General features: G+C 44.4%; 1 protein-coding gene across 1 annotated transcript in view; it reads left to right on the top strand.

Moving 5' to 3' along the window:
• LOC143981642 (uncharacterized) overlaps window positions 1–21,705 on the top strand; it is a 45,645-nt gene extending 23,940 nt beyond the window's left edge. The window contains exons 2-4 of the mRNA XM_077479633.1: window positions 13,360–13,686; window positions 18,190–18,483; window positions 21,456–21,705. Of these exons, the coding sequence (XP_077335759.1) occupies window positions 13,360–13,686; window positions 18,190–18,483; window positions 21,456–21,601 (767 nt within the window). The 3' untranslated portion in view covers window positions 21,602–21,705. The remainder of the gene's footprint in view (window positions 1–13,359; window positions 13,687–18,189; window positions 18,484–21,455) is intronic.
• Window positions 21,706–21,914: the final 209 nt, after the last annotated feature.

The raw sequence follows: 21,914 nt of genomic DNA, 5'->3' as shown, positions 1-21,914 counted from the left end.
CGGTTAACATGTTTTCAAAGTTCCCCATTGGGAACTTAGAAGTTCTTTTTTGTTGTCTACGAACCAATACTGTTGTACCAGCTGTGGCACAAACGACTTACTCAATCAGGATACAGAGGAAACATCCACAATTTCTTACTTCTGTTATTTAATCTGTTTCAAGACGCAAGCGTCTCAACACTTTTAACTTCAACCACCAAAGTTTTCCTTTCACCATCCCCATGGCAAGAACGCAATCAACTCTCCAGCAAGAATATCGTCAGCACAAGGATAGTCACTCATGGGTATTCAACTTTTATCCATCAACGCAAGAGGATTAAACCATCCTGCCAAATGCAGATCCCTTTGGAAAGAGGCCGGCCTTCATAAAGCAGACATACTAGCAATACAGGAAACTCACTTCCACAAACAGGCTACTCCAAAATGCTCATACCCAAACTTCCCCCATATCTTTCAGTCGTCGATCACATCGAAAAAAAGAGGAGTGATGGTAGCCATAAAGGACACGATATCTTTCGAACTTAAAAAATCTATAATTGATCCAGAAGGGCGTTTCATAAAATTGGCTTGTATAATTGACAATTTGCATATAACATTGGCCAATTTGTATGCTCCCAACTCGCACCAAATCAAATTCATCAGAAAGATCATAAAAACAATTTCCCAGGTGCGGGAGGGGAACATATTATTGTGCGGAGATTTTAACACCATAGTAGACGGTAAGCTAGATACTACCTCTTCAATAAGGAGACATTCCCCTCACTTTCGGGACCTCCTTGTTAGAGAGGAATTATTTGACGTGTGGAGGTGTCAGAATGCAAATAAAAAATCATACACATTCTACTCACCTAGACATAATTCATATTCTAGAATAGATTTATTTATAATAGAAAAGATGTTGCTGCAAAGAATATCCCAATCAGACATTAAAGGTATATCGTGTTCGGACCATGCCCCAATCTTGATCCAAATCGAGGGTGGGAACTCCTTTGCTGTATGGAGATGCAATGAGATGGTGTTACAAGACCCTGACTCATACAATGAAATTTTCACCACTCTATAACATCTTCTAAACTAATAAATCCCCAGGAGAGAGCTGATGCGTTCGCAGACTATTAATCATCATTGTATAATTTAGCAAATGACCTTGACACTACACAACCATCATTAAGAGACGTTGAGGAATTTTTGGCCAAACTCAACCCCCCTACACTTTCAGAGGACCACATTCACACACTGAATGCCCCCTTTACTCCCGCAGAAATAGAACAGATCCGAGACAAATTCGTATTACAAAGCATTTAAATACATTCTGCTTCCCAACCTTTTACTTTTATTTAATGAAGCCACCGATAAGGGCACTTTTCCAGAAGAGATGCTTAAAACCTATATTATTACTCTCCGCAAACCAGGCAAAACCCCGGATGCACCAGAAAATTTTCACCCAATTTCCTTATTATGCACAGACATTAAAATATATGCCAAAATGTTCATCCTCAGACTCCACGATATATTACCAACATTAATAAAACAGGACCAAATGGGTTTTACTAAGGATCACCAGGCGTCTGATGCCACCAGACGCTTAATAAATATCATCCACTTTGCAGAGTCCCGGAAAACGCCTTCTCTACTTCTCTCCGTAGACGCAGAGAGGGCATTTGATAGGATACACTGGGGATATATGGAAAAGGTCCTGTATAAATTCGGCTTCAAGGGTCAATTTCTCTCAGCGATGTTAGCATCATACTCAAATCCTTCGGCACAAGTTCTCACATCCGCACTAATTTATAAAAAACTCAAAACAACAAATGGAACCCACCAGGGCTGCCCGCTTTCACCATCCATCTTTAATTTAATGATGGAACCCTTGGCGGAGGCAATCCGGATCTCAGGCTTCAAAATACGACAGGAAACACATGTAATAAACTTTTGCAGATGCTGTTATCTTATTCCTTTCCAATCCCATTGTCTCATTACCATTTGCTCACGATATACTTAACAACTTTAGTAAACTCTCTTACTACATAGTTGATTTTAACAAATCCCTTATCTTAGATCTAGGTATAAACCATCATACATGAGCACATCTAAAAAAACAATTCCCATACACCTGGGCAGAAAATTCTATCCCTTACCTTGGTATTCTACTTATGGCAAAACCATCACAATTAGCGGAAATCAATATCAAGCCCCTCATAGCGGACATACAGGGATTATTGACCACATAGCAAAGACAGAACTATCATGGGTGGGAAAAATTTCAGCTTTCAAAATGTTAGCCCTTCCTAAAATATTATACATATTTCGCACACTTCCAATCCCATTCAAAACCTCCCACCTATCAGATCTCCAAAATACACTTAGACAATTCTTATGGCAAAAGAAAATGGCGCACTGTCCCCACATACACCGTATTCAGCATTGCAAAATAGGGGGGATAGGAATGCCTGATATTAAGGACTATTACTGGGCCAATCTCCTAACTCAAATTAGACACTGGTTTAGACCTATTGCAGCACAGCACTGGGTGAAAATTGAGTCTGCTGTAACTAAAGTTCAAAACCTATAACACTTAATACTGGCAGATAAATGGAAGTCAAATCTGCTAGGATCCCTCCCTCCCACTATACAGGCGTCCTTGATGGCCTGGAGGCACCTACGTTCACACACCGATAGGGACTTCCCGTACCTCACCTTTAGAAATACTAGAAGTATTTCTCCCATATAGTTCATTTACCAATTGGAAAGAGAAAGGCATAACATGGGTAGATGTCTTTCCCTCTCATCATTTGAAGCTCACTGTATTCGTCTATTCTCTCCTACTTCCCTAAGAATTGCTGTGATCTACCGGCCCCCTGGACCAGTATCAACTTTTCTTGATGAGTTCTCTGCCTGGCTACCCTTCTTTCTGTCTTCAGAAATTCCCACAATCCTTCTTGGTGATTTCAACATCCCTGCTAATACAAACACTCCTGCAACTTCTAAACTTCTTAGTCTAACCTCTTCATTTGACCTGAAGCAATGGGTACAGGCTTCTACTCATTCTGATGGCAACACCCTTGAAATTGTATTCTCCTACCTTTGCACTCCATGTAACTTCTCAAATAATCCTTCTCCTCTTTCCGACCATCACCTAATTAGTTTCTCTCTCTCCCTGTCTTCCAACACCCTTCCCTTCAATCGTCTAACCATCACCCGCAGAAACTTTCGCAACTTCAACTCTTCTCTCCTCTATTCTGCTGCTGACCACCTCTATGACAAAATCTCTCCCCTGTCCTGCCCCAACCAAGCCACTTCCATCTACAATAAAACTCTGTCCTCCACCCTGGACAAGCTCGCTCCAATCACTACACGCAGAATCAGACCTCGACCCCTACAACCCTGGCAAACAGATGACACTAGAATTCTCAAAAAACGTAGTCGCGCTCTTGAGCGTCTGTGGCACAAGACCAAGTCTCTCAAAGACTTCAACCAATACAAATCTGCCCTCCAAAAATACTACACTTTCCTCCACACTGCCAAGCAGACCTACTTTACAACTCTTATTAACACCTTCTCGTCCAATCCCCGTAAACTTTTCTCTAATTTCAACTCTCTACTCTGTCCTCCACCACCTCCACCCACTGACTCACTGCCCAGGAGATAGCTAATCACTTCAAAAACAAGATTGATACAATCCGTGATTAAATCTCCACTCTACAGGTATCTCCCCCAGTTAAGACCCCACTACAACAGGTACTCTCAACACTCCCCTTATTCAAAACTGCCACTACAAACAAAGTTGCTAAACTCCTTTCTAACGCCCACCTAACCACCTTCCCCCTGGATCCTATTCCCTCTCAAACACTACGGTCACCATCTGACTCTATACTACACTCTCTAACCCACATCTTCAATCTCTCCCTCACCTCTGGCATTTTCCCCAATGCTCTAAAACATGCACTGGTCACCCCCATACTTAAAAAGCCATCCTTGGACCCTACCAATCCTAACAACCTACGTCCTATCTCCTTGCTCCCTTTTTCCTCTAAACTCCTCGAGCGCCTGGTTTACAACCAACTGAGTGACTACCTAATCAAAAACAACCTTCTTGATCCCCTTCAATCTGGATTTCGCCCTCAACACTCAACAGAAACCGCTCTTTTAAAACTCACAAATGACCTACTAACTGCAAAAACCAACGGACACTATTCTGTACTCCTACTTCTGGATCTTTCAGCTGCCTTTGACACGGTTGACCACCCTCTCCTCCTCGAAAAACTTTACTCCCTTGGTCTCCGTGACTGTGCTCTTCAGTGGGTCTCATCTTATCTATCCCATCACACCTTCAGTGTCACTTACAATTCTACTTCCTCCACTCCTCTTCCCTTCTCTGTCGGAGTCCCCCAAGGTTCTGTTCTTGGTCCTCCTTTTATTTTCAGTCTACACCTCTTCCCTGGGTCAACTGATAGCCTCTCATGGCTTTCAATATCATTTCTACGCTGACGACACTCAAATCTATCTCTCCACCCCTCAACTCACTCAATCAGTCTCCTCACGCATCACCAACCTATTAACAGACATATCTGTATGGATGTCACAACACTTCCTCAAACTCAACTTGTCCAAAACCGAACTTACAATATTTCCTCCCAGACGCACCTCTTCCCCTGACTTCTCTGTCAAGAGTAACGGCACAACCATCCACCCATCCCCAAATGTCAGGGTGCTAGGTGTTATCCTGGACTCTGAACTCTCCTTTCAGCCCCACATCCAATCACTTTCCAAAGCTTGCTGCCTCAACCTCCGAAACATCTCTAAACTATGCCCCTTTCTAACCAATGAAACCACAAAGCTCCTGATTCACTCCCTGGTTATCTCTCGCCTTGACTACTGCAACTCCCTCCTCATTGGTTCACCTTTAAATATACTATCCCCCTTCAGTCCATCATGAATGCTGCTGCCAGACTCATACACCTTACAAACCGCACAGTGTCTGCTACCCCTCTCTGCCAATCCCTCCATTGGCTACCACTTGCCCAACGAATTAAATTCAAAATACTAACACTTACTTATAAAGCCATCCACAGCTCTGCCCCCAGCTACATCTCCAGCCTAGTCTCAAAATACCAACCTAATCGCCCACTTCGTTCCTCCCAGGACCTCCTGCTCTCTAGCTCCCTCATCACCTCATCCCATATCCGCCTACAGGACTTCTCCCGAGCCTCGCCTGTCCTCTGGAACTCACTACCCCAATCTGTCAGACTGTCTCCAAATTTAGCCACTTTTAGGCGATCCCTGAAAACTTTCCTCTTCAGAGAAGCCTATCCTGCCTCCATCTAACAACTTCACTATTCTCTCCAATAGCTCATCCCCCACAGCTATTACCCTTTTGTATAACTTGACCCTCCCTCCTAGATTGTAATCTCTAACGAGCAGGGCCCTCTGATTCCCCTTGTCTTGAATTGTATTGCATTGTACTGTCTACCCCAACGTTGTAAAGCACTGCGTAAACTGTCGGCGCTATATAAATCCTGTATAATAATAGTAATAATAGATGAACTGATATATGAATGAATGAATGAAATACGTGTATAGCGCACAATGCGAACTGAATCGCCTCAAGGCGTATACCAAGGGAACCTCCACTCATTCAAATCTCTACAAACAAATACAATTTACCTGACTCAAGCATATACCCTTATATGCAGCTTGCCTCATTCAAAAAAAAAAATCCACCTCCCTCAATTAATATACACTCAAATATTTGGAAGTTCTACATGTCATCTGAGCACAAGGGGAAAGGCATAGGTCTTTTTTTATAACACAATTTAACTGAAACAGGAGTTCATTAAAACACCACCTATGGAAGCATGGGAAAAAGACCTGAACCGAAATTTTGATCCTAAACTGTGGATCTCAATGTTAAGGCACAATCACACAGCCTCTCATTGCATAAACCATTGGGAACTAGCCCAAAAAGTTTTGGCGAGGTGGTACAGGACTCCGCACCAACTGGCCAAAATTTATCCAACACAGTCTTCTCTATGTTGGAGAGATTATGGTAACGCAGGTTCTATTCTCCATATCTTCTGGAATTGCAAAAATGTAACCAGTTATTGGAAGAAAATTTTTGGCACGGTAGCAGAAGTTACAGGAATTTTAAAACCTTCTGAACCAGCATTAGCAATTCTTCACTTAGGAATTGAGGAGAACCCATCAATATTCCGTGCTGTAGTTATACACATACTAAACACTGCAAAATTGGTTATTGCCAGACACTGGCTTAGTATATACACTCCTAACCCTTCAGAAGTCATGGCTCAGGTAAACCTTAATTACCAATACTAACCATTAGGAAAAACTCTTGCGTAGCCTTTGCTAAAGAATGGAAATGCTGGAAAGAGTGGTTTAAAAGATAACTAGCTAGTGGGGTAGGTAGATATCCCCCCTGTTTCCCCTCCCCCCCATCTTCTGCCAACATGTCCTCAACTCTTATCCCCATTTCCGTCCTCTCTACCCTCCTTCCTCCCCTACCCCCTTAACTTTCCCCACAATTTGTACCGTATTTACTCGAGTATAAGCCGAGATTTTCAGCCTCTTTTTTGAGGCTGAAAGTGCCCCCCTCGGCTTATACTCGAGTCATCGCTGTCTGCCCGCTCGATCAGCGTGTCGAGCAGACAGACAGCGGCCATTCTATTCAAAAGCCGCGCCTCCGGCTCCGCCTTCGCCTGTGATAGGCGGAACACTGAATTTCCCAGCAGCCTGTGTTCCGCCTATCACGGACATCGTATCATCCTCGTACTACGGACGAGGATGATACGAAGGCAGTGATAGGCGGAACACAGGCTGCTGGGAAATTCAGTGTTCCGCCTATCACAGGCGAAGGAGGAGGCGCGGCTTTTGAATTTTACAATGGCCGCCGAAGAGGGCACGGGACGGAGGCAAGGCAAGGCAAGGCAAGGCAAGGCACGGCACGGCACGGGACGGGACGGGACAGGACGGGACGGAGGCAAGGCAAGGCACGACACGACGGCAAGGCACGGCACGGCACGGGACGGAACGGAGGCAAGGAGGCAAGGCACGGGACGGAGGCTCGGGACAAAGGTAGGCTGGACACACACACACACACACACACACACACACACACACACACACACACACACACACACACACACACACAGGGATGGGTGGATGGATGGAGACACACACAGGGATGGGTGGATGGATGGAGACACACACACACAGGGATGGATGGATGGATGGATGGAGACACACACACACAGGGATGGATGGATGGATGGACACACACACACACAGGGATGGATGGACGGACACACAGGGATGGACGGACACACAGGGATGGACGGACACACAGGGATGGACGGACACACACACAGGGATGGACAGGCATGTCTCACCCTCGGCTTATACACGAGTCAATAAGTTTGCCAGTTTTTTTGGGGGTAAATTGGGGGCCTCGGCTTATATTCGGGTCGGCCTATACTCGAGTATATACGGTACATAAAGGTTGAGTTAATAGGTACAGTGTAAAACAATACTGTGATACGCATGGGTTATAATGATTATTGAAAGTCATCTGTTTGTGAATGTGCCTGGCCCCACCGATACAGCAAGGGCCCATTTGGGGTATTGGTGTGGGCAAGATAATACCGCTCGATTACTCAAGATCACTAAAAAGATTTACGAACTGATATTAACAGCATAAAGCTTCTGTTTCCAGCTTATAACGTTTACACAGTTTTATACAGTTAGAATGAGTAATGTGTAACGTGTAATGTGCATTGTACTTCTTGAAAACCTTAATAAAAATTATTTTAAAAAAAAGCTTATCTCCAGAGAGACATTAAAACGAAAAAAAAAATCTGCAACGTGCCGATAAAGACACAGACACGAAATAGCAGCCTATTATTGTGTGCACAGAAAAAGGTTATCTGCCTGGATAGCTACCCATAGACTTCGGGAGTACAGGGGGCGAGACCAGGGCACCCCCTAGACTCAGAGCAGACGTTATTATAATCAGCTCAAAACAACATGATGTTGATGTCTTCTGCTGTTATGTGTAATCGGCTTATAAAGGTGTCTTTCTCTCATTGTATAATTCCCCATTGTGTGCATTCTAGGTATGAATCCCCATTGTTAATTGAATCACCCATTGTTTCTGTCTGTCTGCTAATCCTCTTGGAGATGTGATTAGTATTGTGTCCACTTCACCTCGTTACTGAACCATTGTGGGATGTTTATGTTTATGTTAGCTGTTCATAGTTTGCATAAGATTCTGACCCCAGGGTTTTGCGTGCTTTATGCAAGTGACTAGTGTAGGGACAGGTTCCCTGCCTGCCAGAGATAGTGCCAAGCTTTAGTGAAAGAGATTCTGGAAGAGTAGGGAGTGAATAAATCTACCTCATCAGGAAGCTTTCCCTTTGGGTTGGGGTGGCCAGGCCACATTCAATTCCTTGTGGCAGACACTGTAGGCATTGTTTGGGTCTTTGGACTGCTGTCTTGCTGCAAACAGTTTTAAATGGCACCAATAGTGATCCTTCCTGCCGTGCCTGTTTATACAACTTGAACTCTTTTACAATACATTGTTTCTGGCAACCGGGACTCTGTGTGTTCACTGCCCGCCACACCATGCTGCCCCATCCAGCACACTCATCATAGTTTTTTTTTCCTATTTTCATTTTAGTTAAAGCTTAACTTGAGGAATACAGCCATTTTCTAAAATCTGCTGGCTTACTATGGGTTAAGTGCAATGAGGTGCATGCCACCATGGATGTATGTCTTTTCTTCACAACTGACAGTTTTTCTGAGTGCCAAGATTACAGCTATCTCTATATCACGGTTCTCCGATAAGAGAGAGATGCTGCTTTCTCACATTCTGGTCCCCTCTGCTGCCCATTCACAGGAGGCTTTGTATTCTGTGAATGAGTTCACCAGAATACAAAGTGTTCTGTAGTTGAGCAGGAGGAGGGTGGGGGTGGAGTTTCTGCATACAACTCTGCAGCGGCAGTAGCTGAAACCAGAGGTGTTGCATTAGCTATGTTGCTGGTGCTCAGTAGAAATAACAATTGTTTGTTCAAGAGATAAGTCCCTGTGTTGACATGAACCTCATTGGACTTAACCCATACTAATTGAGTACATTTTACAAAGTGGTTGAATCCCTGGAGTTCATTCTTAAACTCAGCCCTGCAATAAGTACGGTTATGCCTCTGTCATGCTGTCATGAACTATGTACGCTGCCTACTAGGCTTGTGCAATTCGTTTCATAACGAATCGAAATTCGGCCGAATTTTGCATCTTTCGGACATTCGGATGCATCCGAATGTCCGAATAAACAAATAACGAATAACAACAAATACGAAAGAAATATAACGAATGAATTCGAATGAATTCGGTAATTCTTTAAAGATCTAATGAAACAAAAGGTCAGCTCAAAGTAAATCTTATAGTCCAATCAGCTTATTAATTTTGTGCCAGAGGATGGATTACTGGCAAAGTGCATTCCTGAGAACTGAGTGAGAAGGGTGTTGTATTGTATTTGAGCCGAGGAGAAGAGACGTTGTCATTGTGTGTGTTAAAATATTCAATAAACAAACGACTTTCCAAACTACGAATCATTATCACGAATGTCTATACATACATAAATAGCGAATTTCAATGAATACGAACAAATGAATTCGACACTCTACGAATAATAACGAATTATCCGAAAACGTATTAACATAACATAACGAATATAACAGAACGAAATGATGTATTTTACGAATGACAACGAACCAAAACTAAACAAAATTTTCCGTTGTGCACAAGTCTACTGCCTACTCCACTCCATTACACTCCGCTACCTGGTATCTTTCATAAATTTGTTTCCACAATACTGCACCTTGTTACGAGGTATTGTTTGGTCTGAAAACAACTAACAAAGAACCTGTTACGTAACACTCATTTGGTTGCCCCCCCCCCCCTTCTGGATTGAGCGGTTCATCTCTGCCGTGGCACCGGGCCAGACGTTCATTTTTGGCATCTTCACTTCCCTCTGAGATCCTGGGTATATTTTTTTTCTTAAAGCTGACATGTAAGTAATAAGGTCATCCCCTCCCCCTTATTTTCTTACATTTAATTAGATTTTTGCATTCTAATACAATCTTTATCCATAGATCTCCATGCATCAAGCTTCTGACAAGTGGACAGTGAAACCAGGACAAATCCACGAAACATACAGATGCTTGGATATATAATTTTAAGCTTGATTACACAGTTCTATAGGGAATATTATCTAACTATTACAACATGAACTGAATTATTACATGAATAACACATGTCAGCTTTTTGTATTTATAGCTGTAATATATTTGGACATCGATTTTATGCATTTTTGTGTACTATGAAACGTTTAATAAATTATTACATTTTACTTTGCTCGGTGTGTTCTCAAGTGACCTGCCTCACTCATAGTCCCATGACCCCTGTATTTTGTGTGTGTGTATATATAGATACTGGTTCATATTCCTATGTACCCCAATCATTAATCCTCCCAGTATGCACTTGACCCCTGTGGTATAAAGTGTAATGACAGAGTCATCAGTGTCTGCCACATTTATACGCCTCTGTAATACATTCACATTTCTCCATGTTTTATCCTTATGAACACACTGCAAGTATAGAAGAATATCTGCTAATGTGGCAGAGCCTACTGGGGTTATCCTCAGTCATCTCGCTACTTGCCTACCCAAGGCAACAACATGTTTCTCCAATCTACTGAATATCGAGCATTTGAACAATGGTGTGCCTGTGGTCTCACCAAAGTGGCCTCCCTATGTCATGGCAACCCTAGTGTATTTAAATCCCATCTCTGTTCTATCACAAGAGTATTCTCTATCGCCATCATATGTTTTTCATAATCAACAGCTACTCAGTTACTTACAGATCTGCTACAGACTCAAGCTTGATTCTCTTCAAAGCTATAGTGCTCCATCGTGATGACTATTCCATCTCCAGCCTCTATTCTCCTATTACACACCAGTCGGCTAAATACCATCTTGCTTCATTTCGGAAATGGTCCCCCATCTTCAATGAAGCTGATGTTCCAGAAAAGCTACTAGCTGGCTTTCGCACCATGTGCAAACTTGTCATGTCGGAGACCTGGCGAGAAACTCAGTTTAAAATACTCCACAGAGCATATTACCCTTTTTGCACTAACTCTGCGGACCCTTTGCAGTCACAGTGTCCTTGGTGCTCGCATCAACGACCTACGTTACTTCATCATCCATGGGAATGCCCTTTCATTTCTGCCTTCTGGAACTCTGTCCTTGCTTACATTTCCATGTCCTCAAAGCTTAGCTGCCCAAAGACCCTTTGATCTGTCTCTTTGGGGGCAAAGTACCAGCTACTCCAACTCAGCCATCAATACCATCCAGCCTCTCTCAATGGGCTCATATTGCTTACTGGAATTGGATTAACCCATCCCCGCTGCGTGTCCTAGCTGTGAAACAGGCATTGCTTTAACTCTTCCACTTAGAAAAACTGGATACTATTACTCTGAACTTTCGCACTACCTGATGCTTCTTTGTTAGATGCCGGAAATATATAGAGCCAACGTTCTCAGAAGAGAAACTCTAATCCAATATGTGTCCTTTCCGCTATATTGACTGGCACCTGAAGAAGGATCTCTCTAACTCCTTAGATAGGCTCAAATAGTGGATCCTGACCAGCCCCTTGACTTTTCTCTCCTTAAAACCCCATATTCCTTAGGGACCTCCTGGCTACCTATAAATTTACTCAAATTTTTGTCATGCTTACTGTTCTTGTTCTTAACCCAGTGGTTAAATTACTTTTTGTGATCTGCACCTAGTTACGGTTCCGTATGCTTCCACTCCCGAGGGTATTCTACATGATTGAAATGTGTGTTTTTTTTGTTTGTGTTTTGTGTGCTAGTTGTTATGCTATTATATACTGGGTAAATATCCCCCTTTTCCCCTCCCCCCTTCCTTTTCCCCTTCCTTACCCCCCTTTTTGTTTTGCTTTTGATCTTTTACCAGTACCAATGTTTTTTGGGGCCCCTATGCCCTGTTTATTGTTATGTTTGCACAAAAATCAAATAAAATGTTTTCAAACGTACAGCGGCTCCGACCAGAGCTGACAGTTCTTTTTTTTTTTTTCATTCAACCAGCGGGGTTGAATGAGAAAATAAAAGGAATAGCGTGTACGCGGCTTAAGCCATAATTTGATTCATATTGACATTTTTTGTAGAGGGTATTTGCAAACGGGCAGTTCATGCAAGGAAACCCACCAACATCCTACAACTGATTTTCACTGAAGCTGATGTCAAAGACTGGTGGGCAGTTATATAAAATGCTTTCAAGGCGTCATGTCTGCTACAAGGGCAATGTCTGAGGCCAAAGGTGTATTTACTTTTTGTATAGGACACCATATTCTATTGATATTTTGAATAAATAATTGAAAGGGCCTTTTTTCTTGTGTTCTTTTTCAAGTATATCACCTGTAGGCTTATCATTTTTCACGTGACTGTATGAGGTTTCTTTGCCTCTTGAATGAATGAATGAAATACTTGTATAGCGCACAATGCGAACTGAATCACCTCTAGGCGCTCTTAGTCATCCTCCTGCCTTATTCGTTGCCTGTACCTCACCTCTCTTCCATTCCTCCCCGGTCACATCTCCTGGGTGTCCACCCCTCTTCTGTTCATCGCTGCATCTCCACATCATCTTTTCTGTCTTCCTAGCTTTGTATCGAGTTGCTCTGGTCCTTCTCTTTGCATCTCTCTTCTCCAAGTATAATGGTAGTTAATTGGTCTGTATATATAGAAACATGAGTACACCCGGAGTAGTCCTGGAAGGTTTCTGAGCACTTGTGGGGTTTTTCTATGGGACTGTTAAAGACCTGAACTCACATGGGGGCTACAAAGATAACCTACGTCCAGGCCAATCTTAAACTCTTTTGTCCTAATTAATGTATATTGTTCGTTAAGAAATACCCGATTCTGGCCCGTGTGACTACCACTCTGGTTACTGGATCAGGTGTTCATTTACCGGAACTTTCTTTTGATTCTGCACCATACATCTGCAATCATTGTTTCTTGCTCTGGCCCTCGAAGTCTATAGATCTCCGATCAGTGATCTGTAGCCCTCAGCTGGCCATGACACTGACATCAATAGAAATGGCCACACAAATAACTGGAGCTGATGAGGCTTTGGGATGATCGTTGTGGTTATGTTTCTCTTCTCCGCTGGGACTCCTGTTTTTCTTGTTTCTGCTCATTACACAATAAATTGCAGTTGGAATTTAGGGACGCTATGAAAGTTCTGCTCACATTTCTGATCTGTCTTCTCCTACCAGGTCTCCTGTATATGATGATCATGTCGGTGTCATCAGGAACGGTGTATGTACAGAGCGGATCAGACATCACTGACTGTCATATGAAGTGTCCCCATGACGATGTTACTGTGGAGCTGTACAGACAATGTGGAGGGATGGAGAAGACATTGCTGGAAAATCACTGTTATTACAACTTCACTAAATCTCATGACTCCAGACTCCAACTGCACACAGACAGCGGCTGCTGGAAGCTGACACCCGCCAGGAAGGATGATTCCTGTGTATATAAGATCTGGTGTCACTGTGCTCCGGGATATGTAATATCCTCTACAGAGATCCGTGTACTGGGTAAGAGGCCATATGTGGGTGGGTGCAATAACACACACACACAGTCTAGGTGCAAATAGTAAAACTTGTATCGAAGAAAAGGCAAAACAGTTCACAACAAACCCGGCGGGAGGAGGCCCAACTGGAAAAACATTTACTGATGCCAACAGCGTATAGTAGAGAAGGTGTCAGCCAAACTGACAGTGTCTGTCTGTAGGGGTGGAATGCAGCCTGTCCCTGATTCAGCCCAAATGGGAAGATGTTCAAAAAGAGTTTGCCTAATGCCTCGTACGAGCGAGCGAGCGCCCCCCTCCCTGAGCCGTACCAGGCCGCATGCCCTCAACATGGGGGGTGCCACCCCAAAGCACCTTGTCCCCATATTGATGAGGACAAGGGCCTCTTCCCGACAACCCTGGCCGTTTGTTGTCGGGGTCTGCGGGCGGGGGGCTTATCAGAATCCGTGAGCCACCTTTAATAATTAATTTTTCACCTGTGAAAAAATGTAAAAAAAAACACAACACACAAGGGTTAAAATAGTTTATTGCACAGCTCCGGGGGTCTTCTCGCCGGACTCCTCCGCTTTCTTCTGCTCTTTTACTAGCTCTTTTACTAGCGGAGGAGCCCGGCTTTCTTCTTCACCGCCGCCCTCTTCTTCCGACTTCGGAGGTCTTGTCCCCCTCTTCGGGGGTCTTGTCCCCCTCTTCGGTTCTTCTTGCCGGGCCACCACGCCTTCTAGCTCTTTTACAAGTGGTGGCCCAGTCTTCTGTCGCCGCTGCCACTGTCGCCGTCTTCTGTTCTTCTCTTCTGGAGATGTTGCCTCATCGCTGTCTCTCCGGTCACAATGGCAGGACATGCGGCGTGCGGTGACTTATATATTATGATGTCACAGTCCCAGCATCCTCTGGGACTGGTACCTTCGCTGGTCCCGGCTACCTGGAGCCGCGCTCAAAATGAGTGGACTTTTCTCCGGGCGGGAAAAGTCTGTTCATTTCAAAAGTACGGCGGACTGGCACACACACGGCCATACTGTCCGCCGAAATGCGAGTCCAGCGGACAGATTGATGTGCAAAATTCCAATCTTAGTCCACCGGACTTTTGGGTAAAAAACGGGCGGATTGTCCGGCGAACTTGAGTCTGCCGGACTTTTCCACCGGATTGTTTGATCGTGTGTACGCGGCATAAGCTTTCCCTGCTTGTCTGGAACCATACCTCTGCTAATACTGTCCCTGGCAGATGAGCAACCTGTCCCTACACTACCCACACACAAATACGTGCCAAACCCAGGGGTCAGGGTCTTAACCTCTTCCTGTCTGGCGCACACAGATGTACCTTGGCAGAATGGCATGGACAAGCATAATGGAGTACAGGTACGTCCCTTTGAAAATACCGCCAGTGCGCACGCGCCTCGTGAGTCCGGTCGTGGGTCCCATGGACTTGATCATCGTGGGGATACCTGCGATCATCTCACGGGTAGGGCGAACGGGGAGATGCGGAAATAAACAGCATCTCCCTGTTCTGCCTAGCAACAAGTGACAATGATCTCTGCTCCCTGTGATTGGAGCAGAGATCAGTGATCACTATCACAAAGCCACGTCCCCCACAGTTAGTGACACACCCCTAGGACACACTTAACCCCATACACTTCCACCCCCTGGTTAACCCCTTCACTGCCAGTGTCATTTACACAGGAATCATTGCATTTGTATAGCTCTGATTGCTGTATAAATGACAATGATCCAAAAATGTCCGATGTGTCCGCCATAATGTCGCAGTCACAATAAAAATCGCTGATCGCCGCCATTACTAGTAAAAAAGAAGAGACTGTTAGCTATTGGTATGAATTAAGAGGGCTTTCACACCGAGCCACAGGGGTCGTCGGTGGTAAAGCGGTGCTATTTTTAGCGCCGCTTTAGACCCCTTTCACACTGCCAGCGTTTTTCAGGCGCTGCAGCGCTAAAAATAGCGCCTGTGTAGCGCCTGAAAAAAGCTGCTCCATTCACTCCAGTGTGAAAGCCCTTGGGTATCAATTTACTCGGCGTAACATTATCTTTCACAATATAGCAAAAAATTGGGCTAACTTTACTGTTTTTTTTATTTTTTTTATTCAAAAGTTTATTTTTTCCAAAACAACTTGTGTTTGTTAAGCCTCATACACACGATGGACTTTTGTACAAAGGGCGTAGTCCACAAGTTTGTATTGCATACACACGATCTGACTTTTTGACAACAAACACGAACGTAGTGACGTCACAACGTACCGACGACACTTCAAAAGAGGACGTTCAATGACTCCAGCGCCACCTTTGGTCAACTTCTGTATTGTAGTCTGATCTTTTGCATTGGTTCTGAGCATGCGTGTTTGTACCTTGTACAAAAGTCCGATGCTTTTGCGTACACACGATCGGACTTTGCTCCATCAGACTTATGTTGTCAAAAAGTTTGTCCGTTCGCGCAGCCAACAAAAGTCCGATGAAAACAGAAAAAGTTTGTCCGATGGAGCGTACACACGGTCGGATGTTGCTCCAAAACAGCTAATTTGCATGTTTGTTGTCAAAAAGTCCGACCGTGTGTACGGGCCTTAAGACCGCTGTGCAAATAAGGTGTGACATAAAGTATTGCAACAACCACCATTTTATTCTATGAGGGGTCTGAAAAAAATATGTTTGGGGATTCTTAGTAATTTTCAAGCAAAAAAAACTGATTTTAATTGGTAAACGGGTTTCAAAAATAGGCCTGTTTCCTTAAGTGGTTCAGGGTACCCCATGATCTGTGAGTCAATACGTATATACAAATGATTTATGGCTTTTCCTAAACGTTGGATGTTAACTTTTCTATTGAGTCTGTGAAGTGCTGTGATTGGTTTTGTTTTGTAAGTTAATTTTATTGTTTTGTTATCAGAAACTCCTCTTTCTGATGCTCTGTTAGAGGGCTTTCACACCAAGCCGCCCATAGCGTCGGCAGTAAAACGCTGCTATTTTTAGCGGCATTTTACCGTCGGATTTGCGGTGCATTTCGGCCGCTAGCAGGGGGCGCTTTTACCCCCGGTAGCATCCGAGAAAGGGTTAAAACCACCCGTAATATGCCGCAATAGCGGCGTTTTGACGGTGGTAATGCAGCGCTGCCCCATTGATTTCAATGGGGAGCAGCAGTGGAGGAGCAGTAAACACACCGCTCCAAAGAAGCTGCTGGTAGGACATTTCCTGACGTCCTACCAGCGCACCGCTCCAGTGTGAAAGCCCTCTTTTGCGGGAAGTGGGATCAAATACCTGTATTAGACAGGTATCAGCTCCCCCTTCCTCCTGAAAGGTGCCAAATGTGACACTGGAGGGGGGGGGGAACCCGGACAGCGGAAGTTCCATTTTTAGAACTCTGCTTTAACACTTTCCCTCCAACAATACGCATATATATGGCCACACTGGACTGGGCTTTTTTTTCTGTGGTGCTGCATATATGCGTATCTGTCTTTGTGCTGGGAGTGCACCGCACAGCGCACTCCCAGCACAGAGATCAGGGTCTCACTGGGAGCACCGGGATTACTGGAACCAATGCCCTGTGTGGTTCACTCTGCAGGAGCTGCAAGCCGGCTTCTTCACCTCTCCCTCCTGCTGGCTTTTAGCTGCTGCAAAAAAAAAGCCATACAGGGGATAACGATCTACCTCTTGTAATTGCCAGCCCCCCCTTCACCGATCACTCTCTCCTTGTGCACCAAAAGTTTCCCCCTGCTGCCCAGGTCCCCCTACCCCACAGTGATTCCGGCTTCCCCCATCTCCTTCCCACTGGTAGCTGCAAGCACACGATAGGATCCTTCAGGGTGGAGAGTAGGGGAAGGGTCTGGTATTTACCAGCCCCTTCCTTTCCTGAATTAACATCATAAATGATCGCTATTGAAAACATACTGTGTTCATTCATAGTAGAAGCATTGTAAAAGCCATTTCTTCAGTGTTAGTCCTGGGTGGAGGTGGGCATAGTTGGGTACCTGGGCACTGGCCACAAACTATTCCAAATAAAGTATTAAGCTTGGTAAAACCAAGTATATATAGTATGTCATGCTTGCTGGCTCTGAACGCTCCTAAGTGCATGTACGCCTGCACAGCATAGAGCGGCGTAGTGTACAGTTTTGAGGACTATGATCTTACACACAGGCCCATTGCATAAAAAACAGGGGTTCCAAACTTTGACTCCCAACGTGTTCTTGGGCAAGCAACATCTGCCTTGACACATTACATGGTTATTGGATGACGGTATCGTCATTACCCAAGTGGTTATATTGGTTGAGTTATGTTCCTGACACTCGTAGCTGTAAAAGCTCCTGGAAAAAATAGTAAAACCTCTTTAAAATTACAGGACAAGTCCAGATGCGTGTGATTAACTAATACTAGATACTCCATTGTACTCTATGGGGGAAATTAAATAGAGGACTGAATGTAAGGGAGGGGCTGGAGATTGCTTGAATAATGAGCTAGCACTCTATTCCATGTATCTGGGCTCTGTGTTGGTGACTTCTTCTTCTCTTGATAATTCCAGATCCGGTTCTCATCTCCAACATCACCAGTAACATCAGCCAGTTGGGTGAGGAGGTGGCGGTGAGCATCCAGTTCTCTGGAGAAGAGAGCGCTGTGACCTGGGAGGTGGACGGGGAGCCGATCCCTGAAAGATACCGGCTGATAGATGACAATAGGACGCTGATTATCCCCAGTGTGCAGAGAGACGACGCCAAGAGGAGATTCCGGGTCAGGATCACAAACCCGGTCAGTGAGGAGATCCGGGAATACCGGCTGATCAATGATACCATGTTCATCAGAATGCTGGAAACAGAAGGTATTGGTGACTATGGGGGGTCATGTTATATTCCATGTATGGGGGTGTTATAGATCGGGGTCCTGTCTCCTCTTCTCTGGGGGGGTCATAGTGGGAGGGTGACACAGAATAGTAACATTGGGGGTTATTTACGAAAAGGCAAATCCACTTTGCACTACAAGTGCACTTTCAAGTGCAGTCACTGTAGAACTGAGGGGGACATGCAAGGAAAATAAAAAACAGCATTTTAGCTTGCACATGATTATATGATAAAATCAGCAGAGCTTCCCCTCATTTCAGAGCTTGCCCTCAGATCTACAGCGACTGCACTTACAAGTGCACTTACAGTACAAAGTAGACTTGTAGAGCAGAGTGCATTTCCCTTTATAAATCAACCCCACTGTGTCTCGTTGTCTCTTCTTTTTGCTTTCCTGATGGAGGATTATACAGGTGAGATGTCACATGACCACCGACCATACAGACCGATACATTGTATATTTAACACATATAGTATAGTTAAAGTGTGTTACCCCCTAACTTAAAGCGATACTAAAGTCTCGTGTTTATTTAAAAAAAATAAAAAATAAAAAAATAAACACGTTATACTTGCCTGCCCCGTGTAATTGATTTGCATAGAGAAGCCCCAATCCTCCTCTTCTCAGGTCCCTCGCCAGCACTCCTGGCCCCTCCCTCCTGTTTAGTGACCCCACAGCATGCAGCTTGCTATGGGGGCACCCACACCGAGCCACAGCTAACTGTTTCCATTCAGACACAGAGCCATGGCCCGACCCCACCCCACCTCCTTTCTCTCCTCATTGGCTGACTGAGTTTGACAGCAATGGGAGCCAATGAGGAGGGAGAGTCCCAGAATGCTGAGACACTCTTGCAACTTCGCTGGATCTAGATGGACATCAGGCACGTATGGAGGGGGGAAGGCTTTTAATCTTAATGCATGGAATGCACCTTCTGCCTTTACAACCACTTTAACCACATGCCGACCAGACGCCGCAGTTGGACAGCGGCAACATGGCTCAGCTGCGCAGATTGCCGTTATGTTATGTCGGTAACTAGGGGGCACTAAAAAAAAAAATACAATAAGCGTTTATTGATTGGTTTGTGCAAAAGTTATAGCGTCTACAAAATAGGGGATAGTTTTATGGCATTTTTATTGATGATTTTTTTTTTTTACTAGTAATGGCGGCGATGAGAGATTTTTAGAGTGACTGTGACATTATGGCGGACACATTGGACAATTTTGACACATTTTTGGGACCGTTTGCATTAATACAGCGATCAATACTAAAAAATTGCTTTATTACTGTAAAAATTTCACTGGCAGTAAAGGGGTTAACACAAGGTGACGCTGTAGGGGTTAAGTGTGTCCTAAGGAGTGATTTTAACTGTGGGGGGAGGGGCTATGTGTGACATGTCACTGATCATCGCTCCCAATTACAAGGAGAGCTGATCAGTGACCGTGTCACTAGGCAGAACGGGGAGATGCTTGTTTACATTAGCACCTCCCCGTTCTTTCTCCCCGTGAGACAATTGTGGGTATCCCCACAGTCATCAGGTCGGGCACAAGCCACCTCTTAAAGGGCAATGTACAAGTACTTTAATCTGCCTGTACGTTCCCTTCTGCCGCAGTATATCTGCGTGAGGCGGTCCGGAAGCGGTTAATACTACTGTGTTTTTTATATATAAGCTGGTAAATCCATTTTTTTTTCCTGTTTTTTATTTTGATGAGGAAATATCTGGCAATCCTGCCGGTACCCCTTCTATGCAATTTTAAACTGAACACGCTAAGCACAAAAGCATATCTGTGCTGGTGTAGGCACTTGAGGTAACTGTGCACTGCTTGGTCTTCCAGGACTGTAGTCAGTTTGGCTGCTACACCCACCCTATGCCCTTCTGTGTTTGATAGATGGCAGGTTCTACCGAAAGCCGCTATCAATCAAAAAAAATGATTCTGGTCCCTTGAAGCAGATTAAACAGCCCTGTGCTTGTGCTGTGTAATCTGCCCCTCCTCTAAACTGTAAAAACCTTCCTGAACCTGCCATTTCCTGTATCCCCCCTCTCTGTACTGACCACGAAAATCAGGGCTACTGAGCCCTGACCACCGTGGTCAGGGTACGTTCTTCTGTCATCCACAGCCTTCTTTCAGCTCTCCTCTCTCCCCCCTCCCCCTCCCTGCCTGTCAGTTCCATGTTTGTCTGTCACTGCCCACCCCCCCCCCCCCCCCCCCATCCCGCCACTATTGGTATAGATAAACTTTTACAAAATGTTCACTGCTAGCCCCTCTATTATTGGCGGACATAGCAAACTGTATAAGTGTTTTATAAAAATGAGCGTTGTAAATACAGTTTTAGCGCGATCTTCAGGCCGGTCACATGACTTGCGGCCAGTCCCCAGGGCTACTGCAGGAGGGGCTGAGCAGCCATGTGATCTCCCCAGCTGACGAAAGAGTGAGATCTCGGCCTCTCCTGTAGAAGGTATATATACAGCGGCCGCGACTCACGTGTTCAGCCTGAAGATTGTCCTAAATCAGTATTTATAATGCTAATTTTTATAAAAGACTTGCTGTGCTGTGCCTGCCTATAATAGAGGGGCTGCCAGTGATTTGCACATGTGAAACCCTTTAACACAGCAATGCTGGGTGGGGGGATGTTTCGGACTCTGGGAAGTACAGGCATGCTGTGCAATAGACAGTCTCCTGTAACGGCTGCTCTGAGTAACATTCACTCGATACACACACACGCATGCGCGTGCACAGGCACCCCCCTGTGGAACAGTGTATAATAGAGGCTGTGTGGTCATGTGACCTCAATTTAAAGTCTGAGTTTAAAGGTAGTCAGGTTTTTGTTTGTGTTTGTTGTGTTTTCTTTGCAGTTTAGGTTAGAAAAATATTTCTAATGTGTAAATGTGTCTGTTAGTAGTATGTACAGAAATACTTTAAGTCTTACACATTTTTCTAAATCACATTTATTTTATCACAGATTATCGAGATCGAGGTGTCACTGTTGCTATTTGTGTTGTAGATGTCCTAATAATAATAATAATAATAATAATAATAATGGGGATTATCTACATGAAACGTCGGGTGAGTTTATATGATGTATTTCTCTTTATATTATTGCAGTGATAATGAGCAGAAAGCTGGGGGGAGAGAAACATATAATACATGGTCCGCTCACAACCAGCCGGTGTGTTATATTTTTACCCTTTCATGCCCTAATCAAAGCCTTTGTGACATTTTTTTTAGTATGTAATGGATTGTACTTTAAAGTGGTTGTAAACCCTTACAAACCACTTTGACCTACAGGTAAGCCTAGATTAACCACTTTCAGACCGGACCATTTTGCTGGTCAATGACCAGAGGTCTTTTTACAATTTGGCACTGCGCTGCTTTAACTGATAATTGCGCGGTCATGCAATGTTGTACCCAAACAAAATTT

Source organism: Lithobates pipiens, unplaced genomic scaffold, assembly GCF_037356315.1.
Source record: "Lithobates pipiens isolate NorthernLeopardFrog02 unplaced genomic scaffold, aLitPip1_a1.2 Scaffold_16, whole genome shotgun sequence".
NCBI classification, from domain to species: domain Eukaryota; kingdom Metazoa; phylum Chordata; class Amphibia; order Anura; family Ranidae; genus Lithobates; species Lithobates pipiens.
Note: the sequence above shows the minus strand (reverse complement) of the source record. Positions and strands in the feature narration are given on the sequence as shown.